At 45.0% G+C, this 19,728-nt stretch overlaps 1 protein-coding gene across 7 annotated transcripts in view; it reads right to left on the bottom strand.

The window, feature by feature from the left end:
* KDM5C (lysine demethylase 5C) overlaps nt 1-19,728 on the bottom strand; it is a 31,461-nt gene that overhangs the window by 7,034 nt on the left and 4,699 nt on the right. For 2 of the 7 annotated variants that reach the window (XM_036016775.1, XM_028522834.2), the window contains exons 2-14: nt 19,645-19,722; nt 17,145-17,267; nt 16,662-16,832; nt 15,994-16,125; nt 15,112-15,235; nt 14,823-15,004; nt 13,666-13,824; nt 11,766-11,885; nt 11,476-11,634; nt 10,699-10,880; nt 10,443-10,605; nt 3,426-3,545; nt 3,121-3,315 (exon numbers count right to left, since the gene is read on the bottom strand). In XM_036016775.1, coding sequence (XP_035872668.1) covers nt 3,121-3,315; nt 3,426-3,545; nt 10,443-10,605; nt 10,699-10,880; nt 11,476-11,634; nt 11,766-11,885; nt 13,666-13,824; nt 14,823-15,004; nt 15,112-15,235; nt 15,994-16,125; nt 16,662-16,832; nt 17,145-17,267; nt 19,645-19,722 — 1,908 coding nt within the window. Of the gene's footprint in view, nt 1-3,120; nt 3,316-3,425; nt 3,546-10,442; nt 10,606-10,698; nt 10,881-11,475; nt 11,635-11,765; nt 11,886-13,665; nt 13,825-14,822; nt 15,005-15,111; nt 15,236-15,993; nt 16,129-16,661; nt 16,833-17,144; nt 17,268-19,644; nt 19,723-19,728 lie in introns of all 7 variants that reach the window. The other 5 variants (XM_028522835.2, XM_028522833.2, XM_036016778.1 and 2 more) reach the window with 3 other exon arrangements.

Below are 19,728 nucleotides of genomic sequence, written 5' to 3' on the forward strand. Positions count from 1 at the left end.
CTGCTAGGAAGTCCAGACTCTCGCAGCTGGGGGAATCAGATGACCCAGGGGAAAATCAGTGTGGGCTGAGAAGAAAAATTAGGTAACATCCAGATCAGCTGAAAGGGCCTTTTGGATGGGAGAAGGTAAGGAAAGTGGTGGACCAAGGCACCAAAGAGGTGGCAAGGTATGAGAGCAGCTAAGAGTCAGGCCATGCACTGGGGAACAGTGCTGCCTTCTAGTCACTCAGAGCCACTGTGTTCTAGGCTCTATGCTGGCTGCTTAGCAGGCAGGACACACCGCGTGCACATATGTAAGTTACAGAAATAAAACTATGTGCCTGTGTCCGCTGTTAAAGATACTCTATGCATATATTTTTAACATGGCTTCCAAACCTAAACAATGACTTCATCTGTTGCTCAGACGAAGAAAAAGCAGTCCATTTAAAAAATGGAGGACCAACTGGCTTTGTGGGAGAAATGGAAAGATAATACAATGCTACCATTATGGGCAATTTTAGGGATCTTAAAGGGACATTTTGATTCTTAACAGTTTTTACCTTCTATTTTGACTTAACACCTAACCTCTGCATACGATGAGTCCAGTGCCGTTACAAATCCCACTTGGCCATTTATTAGCTGTGTGATCTTGAATAAATTATTTAAACCTTTCTAGGTTTCAGTTTCCCCATCTTGTAAAATAGAGATAATGGTATCCTCCTCATTGGGTTGTTATGAATTAGAGAAAAACTAATACCATATGATTTCACTTATATGTGGAATCTAAAAAAACAAACCAAACCAACAAAACAAAACAGAAACAAACTCATAGATACAGAGAACAAGGTGATGATTGCCAGATGGAAGCAAGTGTGGGAGACGGGCGTGAACTGCCAAGTACAGAGTAAGTCACGGGGATGCACTATCCAGCACAAGGAACGGTGGGGTGGGTGAAAGTAGGTTTACAGTTGTAACACAAATAATGCAATAATTAATAAATAATAATATAAGAATCAAATCTGTGTTTCACATACTCACAACTGTAAATCTATTTTTGGCCGCACTGGATAGTCAATAATACCATAACTATGTATGCTGACAGATGGGCACTAGACTGACCGAGGTGATCACTTCCTAACATGTAAGTATAAATGTCTATTAGTACACGTTAGACACCTGAAACTAATACAATAGTGTTATGTCAACTATTTTTTTAAATAAACTTTAAAAAATAAAAAGAGCCATGGTTGGTGTGGTTCGGTGGACTGAGTGCCGGCCTGCGAACCAAAAGATTGCTGGTTCAATTCCATGTCGGGGCACATGCCTGGGCTGTGAGCCAGGTTCCCAGTGGGAGATGTGCGAGAGGCAGAAGATGGATGTTTCTCTCCTTCTCTTTCTCCCTCCCTTGCCCTCTTCTCTGAAAGTAGATAAAAATAAATTTTTAAAAAAGAAAGAAAAAAAGACGATACACACACAGTGGAATATTACTCGGCTACGAGAAAGAAGAAAATCCTGCCATTTGTGACAACATAGGTAGATATTGAGAGTATTATACTAAGTGAAATTAGAGAAATACTAGTAGGATATCAGTCATATGAAAAATTTAAAGAAGCTGAACTCACAGAAACAGAGAATAGACTGGTGGTTGCCAGGGGCCCAGGAGGCACAGGAAATGGGGAGATATGTTGGTCAAAGTTATAAGTAAGTTTTGAGGCTCTAATGTACAGTATAGTGACTACAGAGAAAAAAGCACTCAACAAGTATTTACTGTTATTAGCTGTAATTTTCAGATAAAAATCCCCATTTCACAGGCCTATCTCATTTCACTAAGGAGGACACTAAGTCTCAGAGAGAGAGTTCCTAACTTAGTAGCCCCATGTGAGAGTCTGACTGCAGTCGATTTTGACTGAAGGCAGAGAATGCTCTCAAGATGACGCCCCCTAAGTATTTTTGGACCATGGACTCCCCTGCAAATCGGATGCCAACTATGAGCCCTCTCCCCAGAAAAGTGTACACCTGTACACACACATAGTCTTTTATAGGATTTCAAGACTGGGGATCCAGAACGATTCTCTAAGGTAAGAGCCAAGTGTAAAGAACCTGAATGACAGGATGAGAGTGGCTAGTCTTCCCACCTTGCTTTGGCTTCTTCCTGTATGCTGGCATGGCCCCAGGGCCATTTAGTAATGGTACTAAACAGAGAAAATGATGCCTGGGAATGCCCAGGGGCTCACCAACTAATGCCACAGGCTAACAGGCCCCAGACTTCTAACACTTATTCTTACTGCAGTTCTCCTTACAGCCCATGCTCATAGGAGAGTTATAACTGAGCTTTAAAATAAGAAAGTATCTCCCTAAATGGGAGGCAAGGGATCCCTATGGAGGGCTCTAAGTTACATAATTTCCTAACTAGGCAAGCTTGGAGCTTTAAGAAGGCAGCTGAACTACACTCATCTACACACACAACTGACATCTGCTTATGAGAAATCTATTAAAGGAGGACTGCCTTCTACTTGGTAATAGTCCCTTAGTGTGAGCTACTGCATCATCTGAATGTAATAAAATGGCATTTCCAAGGAAATGTTCCACATTTCATTTTCTTCCTGTTATTAGTATTTCCAATAACAGCAGCTGCTATGCTGCTAGTGCAGTAACAGATGCTTTGACATAAATCACCTTCTTCAAGCTTTACCGCCTTGCAAGTTAAGTATTTATTTCCATTTCGCAGAGTGGGAAAGTGAGACCATGAGAGGTTAAGTGGCTTAAAAAAGTCGTCCAGCTAATCCACAGGTCGGTCTGCTTTGTTGGGTTATTTAAATAATAACAGCAGCTATACTATACCTGCTATGGCTCAACTACTTAATGAACATTTAAATCTACTAAACTATTCAAAACATAAGCACTATTATAATCCCAATTTTTCGGAGAGGGATACTGACATTCAGTGAAGTAAATTAACTTGCTTGTGGGTATTGGTAAATGGTGGAGCAGAATGGAATGTGGTTACCCATCCAAACGCATCTAGCTGTTTTTATTTTTTCCCCAAGAATAGATGCTACATCTACTTCTTGGGGCTGCCCCTTCCTCCCCCACCTCTGCCATGCTAGGGTGCCTGATCCAGGGCACCTCCCCCACCACTCACCTTCTCCAGCAGAGCCTTTCGTAGACGCCGCTCCTCCTGCACCATGATGAACATCTCCTTATGCACAGCTGCCGCCAGGTTCAGGTCCAGCTTCTCTGGGCAAGCAGCCATCTTGCATATGAGCTCCTCATGGGAGAAGACGCAGTATCTACGGAGCCGGCGGTAGTGCTCTATGCACTGGCGCCCAGCTGGCAACTGTGGACAGATTAAAAGTTGAGTGTGGCCAAGGCTGGAGGCCATGGTGCCTCAGCTTCCCTGTAGCCCTCCTGCTCTTTCCCTTCCAGCCCGCCGCACTCTAGACTCACCCAGTCAGCAGTGCAAAAGTTGACAGCCTCAGCAAAATTGTAGCCTTGGTTGAAGCCACTGTGGTAAGCACGGGGGAAGGTGATAACAAATTCTCCTGCGCACTGGTTTGTGCGGACCACCTGAGGAAGGAAGGCCAAAGTCACTGAGACAGAGGGTTCCCAGTCTGTAGAAACTTGATCTAAGTGCAGGGTTCTTAAGGAGACAAAGGAAAGCCTCAGAGAACACAGTCTGACAATAGATTCCCAGACCCTCAAACTCTGAAAGGAAGGACCACTGGTCTCTGCTGTCAAAGTTTTGTGTTGACAGGTGACAGGAAAATGTGAGTCAAAAGTAAAAAACAAGCCCTGGCTGGCGTAGCTCAGTGGATTGAGCGTGGGCTGTGAACCAAAATGTCGCAGGTTCGATTCCCGGTCAGGGTACATGCCTGAGTTGTGGGCCATAACCCCCAGCAACCGCACATTGATGTCTCTCTCTCTCTCCCCCCTCCCTTCCCTCTCTAAAAGTAAGTGAATGAAATCTTAAAAAAAAAAAAACACAACAAAAAGTAAAAAAAACACACACACCAAACTATTTCAACTTCACTAGTAATTTTTATAAAGATTTAGAGTATCAGCCCTGGCTGGCATAGCTCAGTGGATTGAGCGCGGGGCTGCGAACCAAAGTGTTGCAGGTTCGATTCCCAGTCAGAGTACATGCCTGGGTTGCAGGCCATGACCCCCAGCAACCACACATTGATGTTTCTCTCTCTCTCTTTCTCCCTCCCTTCCCTCTCTAAAAATAAATAAAATCCTTTAAAAAAAGATTTAGAGTATCACCTTTCATTACCCTAGCCAAGGTTTTTTTTTTTTATATATTTTTAAAACATTCTTTTTTTTTTTTTTAAAGATTTTATTTATTTATTTTTAGGGAGGGAAAGGGGAGAGAGAGAGAGAGAGAGAGAGAGAGAGAGAGAGAGAAAGAGAGAGAGAGAGAGAGGGAGAGAGAGAGAGAGAGAGAGAGAGAGAGAGAGAGAGAGAAACATCAATGTGCGGTTGCTGGGGGCTATGGCCTGCAACCCAGAAATGTACCCTGGCTGGGAATCGAACCTGGGACACTTTGGTTCCCAGTCCACGCTCAATCCACTGAGCTACGCCAGCCAGGGCTAGGTTTTTTTCATTAATAACTATTTTTTATCAGTCATATGTAAATTTGGAGAGCCAAAGGGTCCTACAAGGTTTGTTACAAAGTCAGCAGGGCCTGCCATTCTCCACTCCCCGGAACCCATCACTTTCACCTCTTCGATTATTTTGGCATTTACCTTAACCCTGAATAAGTAACACGTCTCCATACTAAAAACAGTCTATCTCTCAATTTGCTTAATTTTCTATGCATGTATTAGTAATGTAATCCCCACCTTTTGGACAAGTGTCCAACTCTACTGTCAGTTTTTACCTTTCTGTAACTGATTGTCATACAGCCTTAAGTTCTGCTTCGGTCTGGCCGGGCTGTCCTCCCGGGACCATCGCTCTCCCATGAAGCCTCTCCTGTCTTCCAGACCCCGTGTTTTCCTCCCTTGGTTCATTCCTTTGCTGTGCTTCAGCACACAGCTTTTTTTTTTTCTTTTGATTGCATTTAGTATATTAGGTTGAAAATCATTTTGAAAGCATGGCTCTAATCTTCTAGATTCCAGCATTGCTTTGGGAAAGTCTGAAGCAATTCTGATTTCTAATGCTTTGAATTAAACCTGTCTTCTCTCTTGGGAAGCTTGTAGAGTTTCCTGGTCTCAGCGTTTGATATGAAAAAATCCACCAAATATACTTTGGTGTGAGTCTATTTTCACTCATGTACTGGGTAGGCCCTTTGATTCTAGAAACTCTGTCTTTTAATTCAGGGAAATCTTCTTAAATGATTTCATTAATGATTTGATCCTTTCAGTCTTTATCTATTTTCTTTTCGGAACTCCTATTATTTGAATATTAAACCTCCTAAACAAATTCCATTTTTTTTCTGCATTTTCCCATCTTTATCTTTTTATTCTATTTTTTTTCTGGGACAGTTCCTTAACTATTCATCTTCTAACCTTTCTAAATAAACTTTTTTTAGTTTTGTTAGCATCATTTTAATTTCCAAGAGCTCTTTTTTTCTCTGTATGGTCTTTGAAAATAGTATTTGTTCTTATTTCATGTTTGCAATATATGCCCATCTCTGAAGATGTATTAATGAGGTTTCTTTTCCTTTCCTTTTTAAAGTTTACTTCTCCCTGCCTATGCTGTTTCTCCAAGTTGCTTCTTTCCCTGTTCGGTTCTATTTTCTAGTTTCTCTGGTTGTTATGTTAATTTGTGGCTACTTATATTTAAGAGTAAGAAACAAAAAGAGGAATAGAAACTGAATATATAGGTGAAGTTTGTCAACTGTGAGCTTCACTGTAGGGTGATCTGGCTGAGCCATGTAGTGTGGGAAACTCTTAGGTCTTTCCTTTTGGGCCAGATTCCCCCAAGTCTCCCATTTTTTGCCTGAAGGAAAAAGGTCTGTCAGTGTTCTGAGAGCCAAGTGGAGGAATACAGCTGGGAACCTCAGCATCTCGTATGTATACAATAACGAGTTCTACTATTTTCACCATACCTCCACCTTCAACTGTACCTAGAAGACCTCAATCCAGAGATCTATTTTAACCTCTTCGAAAGTAAATTTCTAGTCTTTTGCTAGACTGAGGGTCACCTTTCCAGCTGCCCAGCATGGAGGGTATCTCACAGCTTCTTATATAGATATGAACCATTCCTTATTTTCACTCCATCTTCTTCACCCTCAGGATGCCTGGTGCCACCAACTACTAAACCCTTGGGGGATTCTGAGGCATATAAATCAGGTGGGTCCTCAGATGTTCCAGTACTAGTTTAACAATGAGTTTTCTTATCTGTTTTCTAATTTCAAACGTTTTGTATATCACTGTCTTCTTATTTATCCATCTTTGTTCTTTTACCTTAAAAAGAAAAAAAAACCTTTGTGCTATTTTAGTGCAGTTACACTATAGAATGGAAGTGTTCATGTGTATGTTTAATTCACCATCTTTACCAAGAAGTCTCATAAAGTTTCCTAAGATGAGTATTCTATGCTGATAAAGACAAAGTGAAATAGGTACAGTGTCAATAAGGGGACCAATAACCTTTACTCTCTAGAAGACAAAACTGCCAATACCTATCAGGAACCTAAGATGTTTATAGCCTTCAACCCAAACCCAACAATTCCCCCGCTAGGATTCTAGATTAACGTGAAGAGAATGAATATCCTAACAGGACCAAATCTTTCCACTGGTGAAAACCTCTAAACATTTATTCGGCTCATGCATCAACTCCCACCTCCAATACATTTTCTCCTCAAATACATCCCCACTCAGAGACAACATTAGCATTTTTTGCCTGTATTATTGCACTAGGCCCCATTACCAACCACCAGAATTAGTTTGCAAATCTGACCCTACCAGGAGGCCCCAGCTTAAACCCCATGGCTACATGATAAAGCCATGGCCAGATAAACTCTTCCTCTTCCTCCCAGAGTCATTGCTACAAAGGCTTTCTTGACCACCTCACCGCCCCCTTCCTCAGGACCCAGCCAGTTCATCTGCAGCACCTCTAACATTTCATTCTGTTGGCTCACTCACCTCTGTCCTCCACCCATCAGTGCGTGCCCGTAGGCAGGGAGTGGTTTATTCACCCTCAGGGTAATGACCAGAGGCCTTGCACACTGAGGGAGTTCTAGAAATACTTGTTGAATGATCTAGTTCCAGCCTTCATTTTATTGATGTGAAAACCAAGTCCCAGAGAAGCCTCAAGTGGCAGAGCCAGAAACAGAACCTAATGCTCCTGATTCTCTATCTCAACCTACCCCTTCATTTGACAATGTCCCTTTACTGTTTCCTATGTAGTTATTTTAAAAAGCTCTCCTCACTTTCTGCAGCTGTTAAAGAAAATGACCCAAATGTCCATCAACTGGTGATGGGATAAAAAAAATCTGGTATACCCATACAATGGGAAATTATTCCATTATAAAAAGGAATGAAATTCTGACACAGGATAATCATGGATGAACTTCAATAACTGCAAGCAAAGTGAAACAAGCCAGACACAAAAGACCACATATTCCTCCATTTACACGAACTGTCTACAAAAGGCAAATCTATATAGACAGAAGGCAGATTAGTGGTTGTCTGGAACTAGGGAGTTGAAATGGAGAGTGACTGCAAAAGGGCATGAAGTACGTTTTGGGGTCATGGAAATGTTCTAAAACTGGACTGTGGTAGCACAACTCTGTAAATTTGCTGAACTGTACATTTAAAATGTGTGAAGTCTATGGCATGTAAATTATACTGCAATGAAGCTGCTATTTTAAAAGACTTTTTTTTTTAAGATTTTATCTATTTACTTTTAGACAGAGAGGAAGGGAGGAAGAGAGGGAGAGATACTTCAATGTGTGGTTGCCTCTAGTGCGCCCCCGTTGGGGACCTGGCCCGCAACCCAGGCATGTGCCCTGACTGGGAATTGAACCTGCAACCTTTTGGGTTGCAGGTCGGCGCACTCAACCCACTCAGCTACACCAGCCAGGGCTGACTTGGTATTTTTTTAAAAAGCAATTATAAATAATTTGTAGTAAAAAAACAAAAATCATTCTACACTAGCACTCTCTAATATAATGCCAGCCACATATGCTCTTTAAAATTCTCTAGTAGCCACATTTAAAAAGTGAAACAGGTATAATTAATTTCAACATATTTTATTTAACTTAACATAGCCACAATATTATCATTTCAATGTGTAATTAATATACAAAATATTAGCGAGATTTTTTATATTGTTTTGTACTAAGTCTTGAAATCCAACATGTGCTTTCACTTTTAGCATTTCAGTTAGGACTAGCCACGCTTCAAGTACTCTGTGGCCACATGTGGCTCGTGGCTACCAACCTGGGCAGTGCTATTCTAGACCACACACTGATTATTGCTATGTCAACGTTTACATAGAAAAAACAACAGGTAGAAACATAAAATGTGAAGGAAATAAATACCTCTCTATTTCCATTTTTTTGAGAAGGGGACATGTTTCTTTTATAATGAAAATTATACTTATACTATATATCTATAAAAAGAAATGGCCTTCTTCACCAAAGAGAAAGGCAGGACCAGGCTAAAGATAGCTCTGGGGGAGCTCCAACTGGCTAAACTGCAGCCTGCCAACAGGAAAATATGAAAATCACAGATGTCTTGGATTGAGGGATACTACCATGAGCAAGAGAAATGCTGTAGAAGCAAAGAGCACATGTTTAAAAGGCTGTGACAAAGTCTGTTTAAAAAGAGGTAAAGACGAAACAGCTACATATATATGCATCTTAGCTGTCTGAATCCTTAGGGAGAATCCTCCTCTACTCTTTCACTTTTCCTTGACACTGCAGGTCAGGTTTAAGGAAAGGCCAGACCCAATGTCTAGTTGAGCAGAGAAGTGGAAGGGCCCTTGATCACCTCGACATCTTAACTTCCGGAATTCATAAATGGAATGAGGTGGCCATGGAAAAGGATACTCCACCTCTAAGTGGAACAAGATTGCCCAAACTATTGTAAAATGTTCCCTCTAATTCCATCGATATCTCAATCCCTGGTTAAATACCACTAAAATGCATAATAAAAAATATTACTCAAAGAGTATACAGTATATCAAAAGAAAGTTAAGGCAAGAAAACATTCAGGTGAGAACCACTGACCCAGTCCAAAGCCTTATTGTACAGATGTCCAAGGATCTCAAGGAGACATCGGTTCACATGTACTCACTGCCGACCATAGGCCCTGCATAAGACTAAGTGGCAGGGCAGGTAAGCGTGGGGGTGGTGGAAGGGAGTGGGGAGGAGTACAGAATAAGACTCAAAGCAGAGGTGGTGAATGCACTAATCCCTGTTCCTACAGGACTGCTGATCGGGCTATTTTAAGATCCACCCCAGAAAACTAGCTGATGCTAATCAATGCTGGAAATTCCCAGGGATATAAAGCGTCTTACAGGTAAGCCAGGATATACACTCACCAAAACATTTTATGGGGGGAGAGAAGTCCACAGAGGAGGATAGTATAAGCCAGGACTTTGGGTTCAACTTTTTAATTTTATTTATTTATTTATTTTTTAGAGAGGGAAGGGAGGGAGATAGAGAGAGAGAGAAACATCAATGTGCGGTTGCTGGGGGTTATGGCCTGCAACCCTGGAATGTACCCTGGCTGGGAATCGAACCTGGGACACTTTGATTCCCAGCCCGTGCTCAATCCACTGAGCTACGCCAGCCAGGGCTGGGTTCAACTTTTTTAAAATGTTGAAAGATATTAGTACTTTTTTAGTCACTTTTTCCTCCCCTTGGCTTTATGGAGATATACAATATTGTGTAAGTTTAAGGTATACAACATATTGAGTTGATAGACTTACATATTGCAAAATAATTACCACCAACTGTTGACCTGTTAAGTAAAAAGACCTACCCACTGCTCTGAGGTTACAGAATGAGGAGTCTGGCAGAGACTGCTAGTTATCCCAATATTCTCTCACCTTCTTTCATAACAACATGACCTCCGATTTGTAGCTGGTACATAATCATCCAGAACAAAAATGACATTTTCCAATCTTCCCTGCAGCTAAATGTGGCCATGTGAGTAAGTTGTGACTAACAGGAAATGACTGGAAATGATGTCTGCCCTTCAAAGTAAGGAGACCTGTCTTGCCCTGTCCTTCCATCATGTCCCTCTTCCCCTGGCCGGAATGTAAATGCGGTAAGAAGTTGTTCCTAAGGTGTTGCCCTCAAACACACGGCCCAGACAGCTCACCATCACTCCGTATCTCGAACCACTGTTATCTTGGGTCTCTGTTCAGGTTGTCAAACTGACAGCCCAGTAAAGATACGAGGGGGATGAGAAAAAGGGGAGGGGTGGATTCCAGACAAGGACCACTACCACCACTACAAAGGACATCACTAACATCATTCCTACCCCTTGTCCCTGTTTCCTGGGCACTCACCGGCACACCATGGGACATGAGGGTATTGGGATTCATGAGGGTGACAAGTTGGTGCAGGAGGTCAGGCTGGCTATCAAAGAGCTCAGGTGTCAACTTCTTCATCACCTCCTCCAAATGTTCTGCTGCAAGCGAGGGTACCCCATACCAAGTCTTTGGTTCACCCCTGTCCAAGTGGAAAGGGGACATATAGAGTGGTCACACCCATGGTCCTGAGGGAGTCCACCCTGCTTTCCTGGCTCCCCAGGGTCCCACTCACCAGTGGAGGTAGTTGATGGAGTAACTCCAGTGATCCTCGATATGCCAGCAAAAGGCAGAGAAGACCATGCCTACATAGAGCCAGGGCACCTTCATGCCAGAGATATCCGCATTGATGTGGCATAGCACGGACTGCTCCAACACTGGCATCACATTCAGGTTCCAGCCACTGGTAGCATACTCCTGCCGAGCCAAGCATTTGCAGAAAGGGGGTGAGGCTTTCGATAGGGAGCTGAGGTCTTTAGCCCAGGAAACCTTAATTTTGAGGTCATGGACCTTTTTGAAACATCTAAGGATTCTTCTCCCCACAAAATTTCAATTCAATTCAGTTTCAGGGAGGTTGGCAGATACCCACCCACCAAAATACTTGCAAGTTAAAAGACCCTGCTTTGACCCAGAATGCACCCTTTCCTTCAGGCAGGCCCGGGCTCTCACTCCTTCCTGCACTTAGCATCTCAGTCCCTGAACCTCTTGTGAACAAGCCAGGCACCCTGCTACTAGGCATTTCACACACCTTCTCACTGAATTTGTGCAACAAATGTGTAAGATAGATACGATCCCCATTCTATAGACAAGCAAACAGCCAACCTCATGACTGGAGATGCCAATGCCCTGCCAGTCCTAGGCTGTGTTCTTTGCACACACATCATCTCACCTAAACCCCGCCGAGACCACAAATGGTAAGCATAATGATCTGCATCTACCAGAGCCAATGAGTCTTCCAGACACTCAATGACTTGCCTAGGTTTGCAGGGCTGACCATGAATCATCCACTCACCTCCTCCTCAGGGGTTAGGTGCCGCTTACTGTCGCTCACAGGGAAACCGCTGCCAAATTCTTTGGAATGGATGTCAGCCCCATACTCAACCGTCACATCTTCCTCTATGCTATTCACCAGCCGCCAGAACTCCTTCTCCACAAGTTCTGTGGGCACCATCTGGGGAACAGGGGTAGCGAATGACTGTGGCCCATCGTATCTTAGCCCCACTGACCCAGGAGAGCTAAGACCAGCAGACGCCAACACCTACGACCCTAGCCCTGACACTACCCCAGCCCTCCATCACCTACGTGCACGGGCATGTTGAAGTAATCGGCTTTAAAGGAGTCAGCCATCTCGCCAAAGCTCTGCAGAGTGTATTCCCGGGTAGCCTGCTCAAAGCCAAAGGCTTCGGGGGGGCGCTTACACTCCTGAAACCCAAAGGAGAACATGTCACCAAGGCAGAGGCAAAGAGGTGAAGAAGCCTCAGAAGCAGAGCTGGAATATGGGTCGGAGCAGGGAGGGAAAATAGCCCTAGGTCTGCGCTCAGGGGTCCTGAGGCAGGCCTCGTTTAATAGCTCCACCTTTTCTTCTAGCACTTCGGCTTTAGTTTTTTCATTTCTCACGTGCTTGCTACCATGCGTTTGCTCTTCTCTTCCTTTAGGACTTTACAATCTAAACCATGGTCTCTGACTTAAAAATATACTATCCTATGCTCTTCTGCCACCATTCTTTCTCTCGAGCTAAAATATGAGTTTATACAGGGTGCTTAGGAAAGCTTTTATGCCCAGACTGGGACGACGGGCCTGGGAAATGGACAGTGAGTACTGCAGTATCTGGAAGCAGGAGAAATGAAGGCACTAACTTTTACGGTGCCAAACCCTACACTGTTCCTGTTCTTTAGATTGTCTCAGAATATTGGATGTGGGCTGACCTAACTTTGTACCTATATTCATGGTTTTACATGATAGCTATTATGTACCCCGGAGTCAAACACACACTTTTCTTATGTCTGAAAATGTTAACTGGTCCACTGGCCCACAGCTACTTATAGAGCCAAGCAGAGCTGACAGTTTTTGCTGCCTATGATACTGTTAGTATTCAAACGCCTCCCCAAAGGAATCTCCACCATCCCAAGCCCATTCACTATGCACTGCCCTGCTCTTTCCTCATCTGTGTGTGTGTGCATGCGTGTGCACATGCACACCTGGTCTCTACAACCACCGTTGTATCCCTAAGATAAGGCTAGAGAGACTCTCAATATCTGCTTCCCAGAAACCCAGAGAGAAATACAGAGGCACACTGAGAATTTGGATAAAGGTTGGAAGTTCATGGAACAGACCTGGCAGACTTTCCAGGCCTCTCCGCCCTCACTGCTGCTTTAGCTGCTCTCCTTACGGCCCTTTTGCACTAGGAACATTCTCCCCATATACCCTTGCTTCCGCAGTCCTGCTGTTCCCCAGTCTAGAACTCCTGCCTACCTTTTCTAGTGAGATTCTGCATCACTGCAAACCAACTGAATTATCACAACAGAAGGAAAGCAAATAAATTTTATACCCATATGATGGACCCCCTATAAGAAAAACAAACCACACCCATGAATAAACTTCAAAATATAGAAAAATGATTATAAAGTAACAAATGAAAATATACAGTAAGATCCCAAACTTGTTAAAGATATATATATCTATATATATCTATATATATGCAACAACAAAAAGATGAGAAGAAAATATACCAGACTATTAACAATGGTTGTCTCTAGGTGGTGAGATGATAGGTAATTTGTCTATTTTCCAAGCTTTCTAAAAAAAACAAAGAATAAAAAACTTGGAAATCAAAAGAACAATTTTTTCTTCTTATTCCTGTCCTCCAAACCTCAACCCTGACACCTACCCTTAGTCATTTTCCTCTCCTCAGAACTTGTACACTTCCGAGTTTCAAACACACAATTTGGCATTTCAGTACACTGAGTCTGTCTAATCAGGGCTCTCACCTGCCCAGGCGGTCTGGGAGCTCCCAGAGGATACAAGCAAAGGCTGAGTCTCCTCTTCCTCCTCCTCCCAAAGCTCTACCCAGACTAACCCCATCCCAGGGGCCCAAAACATGCAACTGTGGCTGAGCTAGGCGGCTGCTCTCAGTAATGCCAGATGAAGGAGGGCAAGGACACCCTATAAGGCAGACATGGACTGTGGTTAGGGAAGGCCTTACCGCCATGACACACTTTGGGCACCGCCAGACACCCTTGGGAATCTCAGGCAGAGGAGGCAGCAGGCAAAAGATATGGTAGTTGTCATCACAGCCATCACACAGCAGGAGTTTGTCATCCTCGTCCCCTCGGGAACACATCCGACATACATATGATTCGATCTGCCGGGGGAGGGAGGCAGTAGTTACCCACCAGGGCCCCATGCAGGCTCCACACAGCGGACCCCTCTGGAATGGACCCAGATCCACAGAGCTTTCCGTTGGGAACCCACAGTGCTTGCTAGTTGGATCACTCTAGAGGCCCTGGGCAAGCTGCTCATGCTAGGTCGGAGTTTACCTGCATGCACGCACCGTCTCCCCAAATGAACTGGTGGAGTTGTGAAAGCAGAGTCTTTATCGTTCAATCTTGAATCTCCCATTTTTATTCATTCAATAAACACTTACCGAACACTTACATGTTCTACAGTGTAACAGACTCTGCAGGACAGTGATGAACATAACATGGCATCTGCCTTCTAAAGGCACAAGTACACCAGAGACATGGGTTTCTAAAAATTACTGGGGAGTGTAGAAACTACCAACAGTGGCCCATAAAGGGTACTATGGGACCCTAGAAAAGAAAGCACTCAAATCAGCTGGCGAGAAGGAGGGAGAGCGCTAAGGAAGGACTCCACTGAAAAGGTAGCACTTGAAACTGAAACCTGAAAGCAAACGCAATGGGGCAGAGTGCATGGGGAAGAAATCGCATGTGCGAAGGATGGGGAAGCGAAGAGCGTGGTGTGTCGAGGAAACAACGAACACACCTACGAGTAGTTCGGTGTGGCTACGGCAAAGGAGTGGAGGGGACAGTGCTGGGAATGAAGCTAGAGGTCGGCAGGAGCTGCGTCATGCATGGCAACGAGCAGCTCAGCCTTCATCCTGAAACGAGAGAGGGAGTCTCCTTCTTTAGACCCTTGGTCTTCTCTTGGACTCTTTCTGAACTTCACATTGATAGTATTTGACAACGCTTTCTCGCTCTTTGTTCTGTGTGAGTTGGCCTGAGGGGAGGGCACACCAGGCCCTCTTTTCTGCTTAATGCAACCCAGTCCAGTGCCATGCTGGGGAAATGCTTGATGAAGGGGAAGCAGCAAAGCATGAGGAAGTCGGGGCTGGGTCCTTACAAACTGGGCATTGCTGTGGTTCCTCCGCAGTCTCATGGTCATCTTGGTGCAGGGCTCTGGGCTGTGACTCAGCTCCTCCTTGCTGTCCAGGAAGGTCTTAGGGGAGGTTGACTCCATCTTCATGTCCCCGCTTGACTCCTCCTTCACCACTACAGTGGGGGGGCACTCAGGCCCTTCCTTATCTGGGAGAGAACAGCAAAGCGCTAAGATACAGGTCAACAATCAGGGCCCCGCCTCCTCTCCCCAGGTGAGGCCATCTTTCACGCTGCTCCAGTCTTGCAGGCCTCACCTTTCTTCCGCAGAGTCTTATCCTTGGCCATGAGGCCCAGGCCCATCATCTTGGGGCCTGCCCCATAGATCTGCAGCTTCTTCAGCTCTGGATTCTTTTCAATGTCTTCCTCCGTGGGTTCCGGCTGGAAAAAAAGAAAGAAATGAATCAAGACTACTACCTTGGGCAGACTGCCCCCTCCTAAAAGGACAACAGCTTAGAGTATGTATCAGCTGAGCTTATACCAGGGGCCGATGCATAGATGGGCCAGGGCAAGAATTCAGAGCTGCTTTTTGGATATTGGGGGTAAGTGAACACCCTCCTCAGCCCTTTCTTAGAAATGAATTAAGACAATATCCCCATTTTCCCAACTCTAAAATTGAGAATATTAACTCTTACCTTAAAGTTACAAAGGAGTTTGGGGATTACTTAAATAAAAGAAATCTAACAGTATTCGGCACTACCGATAAATGGCAGTGACTTATATGATGTGCTAAATTACATGCTTTGGTGAGTCCAGGGACAGTGTCTGTCTTGTTCCCTGTTGTACTCCCAGCGCCTAGAAGGATGCCTGGCACATAAGCTTCTGCCTGAGGCTTGGATATAGATGTAAAGAGAAAGAAGAGTTCTGCCCCTATGAGCAGAGTGAGTCAGGAAAAGAACAAGGCAGGCAGGAAGGGAACACGTACAAAAGATACTGTACGGACAGATCAAGACCCAGCTCAGAAGCTCAGCGGAGAGTGGAGGGAAGAACAAGAGTGAATTCTGAGAGAGGCCCACTACTGTTCAGAACTAGAGAACTGGGAGAAGGGAGAGCAGAGCAGGGAACAGAGCCTTGGCCAGAGGGAGGGAGAGCACTCTCTCTACCCTACAGACCTCAGTCAAGAGAAGGGAAGTACTCACATCAGGCTGCAGTCTCTTGGCCCGCCGGCCATAGCTGTTGAACTTGGAAGGCTGCACCGACTGTCGAAGGGGGATGCTGTGGGGTTTGTACTCCTTGTCCTTCTCCTCATTATCAAATGGACGTGTGTTGCACTGCTGAGGACAAATAAGAGGTAGAGGTCAGGGCATGGGGTCCCAGCCCCCGACAGCAAGGACTTCCATCTCCCCTCACCCAGTGGCAACCAAAGCTGTGGTCGCACCTCCCTGACCTACACCAATAGGTCTTGCTCAGCTGGTGTGTACCACTGACACCAGCATACACTTTGGGAATTCTTCTCATTCCTTTGTTTATGCCATTCCTCCTTTCAACCTTCCCCCCTACAATGATCTCCCCAACTAAACCAGATTCCATCTCTTCCCAGACCTCTCCTCCAGCCCCAAAGGCCTCTCCCTCCTCTGAATTCTTCTACCAGTTAAAAACTTGTCACGTAACAGATGGTCAGTTGGCCATGCTGTTAACTCCAGGATCCGTGACCCTGGGCAGTGTGGGAAGAGAATGAGCACTGATAGAAAACAGTGGAGTCTAGCTCGCAGGCCTCCAGTCCACTGAACCAGATTCGTCAAGAGCAAGTGTGAAAATCTGTGTCTGGGAGAGGAAGCCTCCTTCCACCCCGGCCTGGCATCCTTACCACCAGGTTGGCTCCAGACTGGTACATCTCATAGGGGTAAACGATGCGTTCATAGTGGGAGCGTAGCAGGGAGCCAATGTTTTTGCCTGGTGGGTAGTTGAGGCGCTGGGCCACCCGGGCCCACCGACGGTCCTTGCAGATGGCTTCATAGCCACCTTCCTCCACCACGATCTGCAAGGACAAGCAGGAAGGGACGTGGATGTGCTGTGTATATGTACATGAGGGAGTAGGCCTGAAGAGAGCACGATGAGGACAACTCCAGCCCCTTACTGCACTGGGGGTTACCCCTCCTCCTACCACCAACACAAAGGTGCAAACTGCAGCAAGAGATGCCCAGAAGTTCTGATGACAGCTTGTGTGCTACCAGGCTGTACCCCTTCCACTGCAGCCTAGAGAGCCAGTGTCCAAGCCAAGGGAACCTCCAGAATACCAAGGATATTAAGGTGTGGGGTTGGAAGGAGTTTGAGAAAAACCTGTTCTTACTTTGCTGAGGCTGTAGAGGTCCAAGATCCGCCGTTCGACGTTGGGAATCTTTAAGGAGGAGCCCTGGATTTCCCAGAATTTGGCAATCTGGTCCAAGTAGTTCAGTTTCACTCTCGTCTGGGCCTAGAAAAGAAACAATTCAAAGAGGCTCTGGTCTTCTGGCCTAATCTTAGAAGAGGAGAAAGGGTACAGAGTGGACCACTACGAGGGGCCTCTCCCAATGAACCGATCTCAAACTTCAGGCAGTGGTTAGCCGCCCTCGCTCTGATCTCTGCTACTTTCTATCCATAGGATAAGCCCAAGGTCCCAAAACAGAGAGGGTCGGGTCACAACAGCCAAAGCTTCACTTGTACTCTTTCTCAGTCTCCCTGACAGGGCTGGATGAGTATCATCATCTCTTTTACAGCGAACTTCTGTTTCCTCAAGTCACACAGCAGGTACCAAGAGATCTCAATGTCAGTACGATATAATGATACAGTTATATAATACTATAATATACAATGTGATAAATACCGTTACATCAGCAATCACATTACAATGTGTAAGCAATATGCTGTACGTACATAAACTTACATAATGTTACCCGTCAAATTTATTCAATTAAAAAAGACCGTGCCCAATCTGAATGTCGAATAACAAGCTTCAGCTTTTTGTCTGCTACTGATTTACTGAACAGCCTTGAGCAAATCAGTTTTATTCTCTGGATTCTCATTTTCTAATTATAAAAGGGAAATAAAATAAGTGCCCAGTCCACCTCCCCGAGAAGGGTGGACTTATGAGAGGGACCATAAAAACCCTCTAGAAACTCCAGAATTTCATCTAAGCTCTACAAATGTTTTAGAGAATGAAGGCTCCCAAAGACCTTTTATCTCTTCTCAGGCTCCACAAAACTTGTTCCATGGCACCTGAAGGGCGAAAGTGCATGACAGAATAGCCTAAAGAACTAAGAGATGGTGTACTAAAGCAGCACTGGCACCTGGCCAACCCAGGGCCAAATGTGGGCCAAAGGTCCTAGGAATAAAGCAGTATCATACTTCCCTGAAATCTCAGTGGCCCAAGTCTATGACCACCTCACCCTGGTCAGAGGGCATGATTCTAGGGAGACCTAGATAATTCACTACCATTTACCATCTTGCTCTGACCCTATCAGGGGAAGCAGGGACAGGCCTGTTTCATAAATGAGGAACACTAAGATCTATTTGTGGAAAGAAACAACCTATTATGTCTCCTTAGATATGACATCCTTAGATGTCAGCACCCCTAAGGGTCTAGGAACTCTACTCCCTCCATCTCAGTCCCTTAGATTTCCCAACCTGGCCTCATCCCTGCCCCTCCCCCATCATTAGACAGCACTATCTTTCTAGAAAACCTGTCCTATATTAGATGACACCTTGCCCTAGTTGTACCCTACAGATCTGGTCAGACCCATTTCTCTAAGAAACTTGTACTCCTTACAGGAGATGATTTTTGTCCCAATCCACATAGCACCTAGACTGACCCTAGAACAGCAGTTCTCAATGAGAGACAATTTTGCCCCCAGGGACATACAGCAATGCCTAGAGATATTTTTGGTTGCCATAACTAGGAAAGGGTACTACCAGCGTCAATGGGTAGGCACCAGGGATGCTGATAAACATCTTGCAATGCACAGGACATCCCTCCACAACAAAATATTATCTGGGCCAAAATGTCAATAGTGCCAAGGTGGAGGCACCATGGTCTAGGAGACAAGTAAGCTTTTAGGTCGTGAGTATTCAGTTGAGTCTAATATCCCCCAGGACATCTGGTAAGGCTTGTGGGCACATAATAATGAGGGAGAGGGGTGGTAGCGTATTTCTAACCTACATGTTCCATGGGAAACTCCAGGATGTTACCTGGAACTGGCTTCAGGGCACCCATTCTCATTAACCCCAGGACATCAGTATAAAGCCCTTGGTGGAAAACCTCAGCTACCCATGCGAAGGACCTGACTTCCTACACAGAACAAAAGGAAGAGGGAAAAGTCTACTTGCCTGACCCTCTGCCCAAATTTGGGCATATCCCAGCCTCCACACAGATAAGTTTTTATATTGTTCCCGCCCATTCACCTCATCAAGCACCATGGAAAGAAGACAGGAAGCACAGCACTGTGTGGATGAACTGCATAATGAGGCCACATTCAGGTGGCCAAGCACGACAGGGTCTCAGCCAGCCCCAGACTTCCATTTTGTTGGGTCAGCTAGGATAGGTTAGTTGACAGGGGATCTTCAGAAGTAGCAAACCTTTATGAGAAAGGGATAACCCCAGCCTTTCAGCTACCAAATCAGAAATGCTAAATGCCCATGTTCTTGGTTATGTTCAAAGCCCTGAAGTTTCTTCCATGCCCTCCATGAAACTTCGCAGAAGAGAGAACAAAGGCCTAGTCAGTCAAGTACCTTAGCCAGAGAAGGCATGAGGGAACAGGGGTCAGAGCTCAGGTATCCATTCTCCCGACCCCACCAACAGCTATCAGTCTTCTCACCTCTAGTTCATTCAGCCTCTGGATTCGGGGAGTAAATCTGAAGTTGTCCACTTCCACAGCAAAGGGCGGCTGCCAGTCCTGAGG

Source organism: Phyllostomus discolor, chromosome X (genome assembly GCF_004126475.2).
Source record: "Phyllostomus discolor isolate MPI-MPIP mPhyDis1 chromosome X, mPhyDis1.pri.v3, whole genome shotgun sequence".
NCBI lineage: Eukaryota > Metazoa > Chordata > Mammalia > Chiroptera > Phyllostomidae > Phyllostomus > Phyllostomus discolor.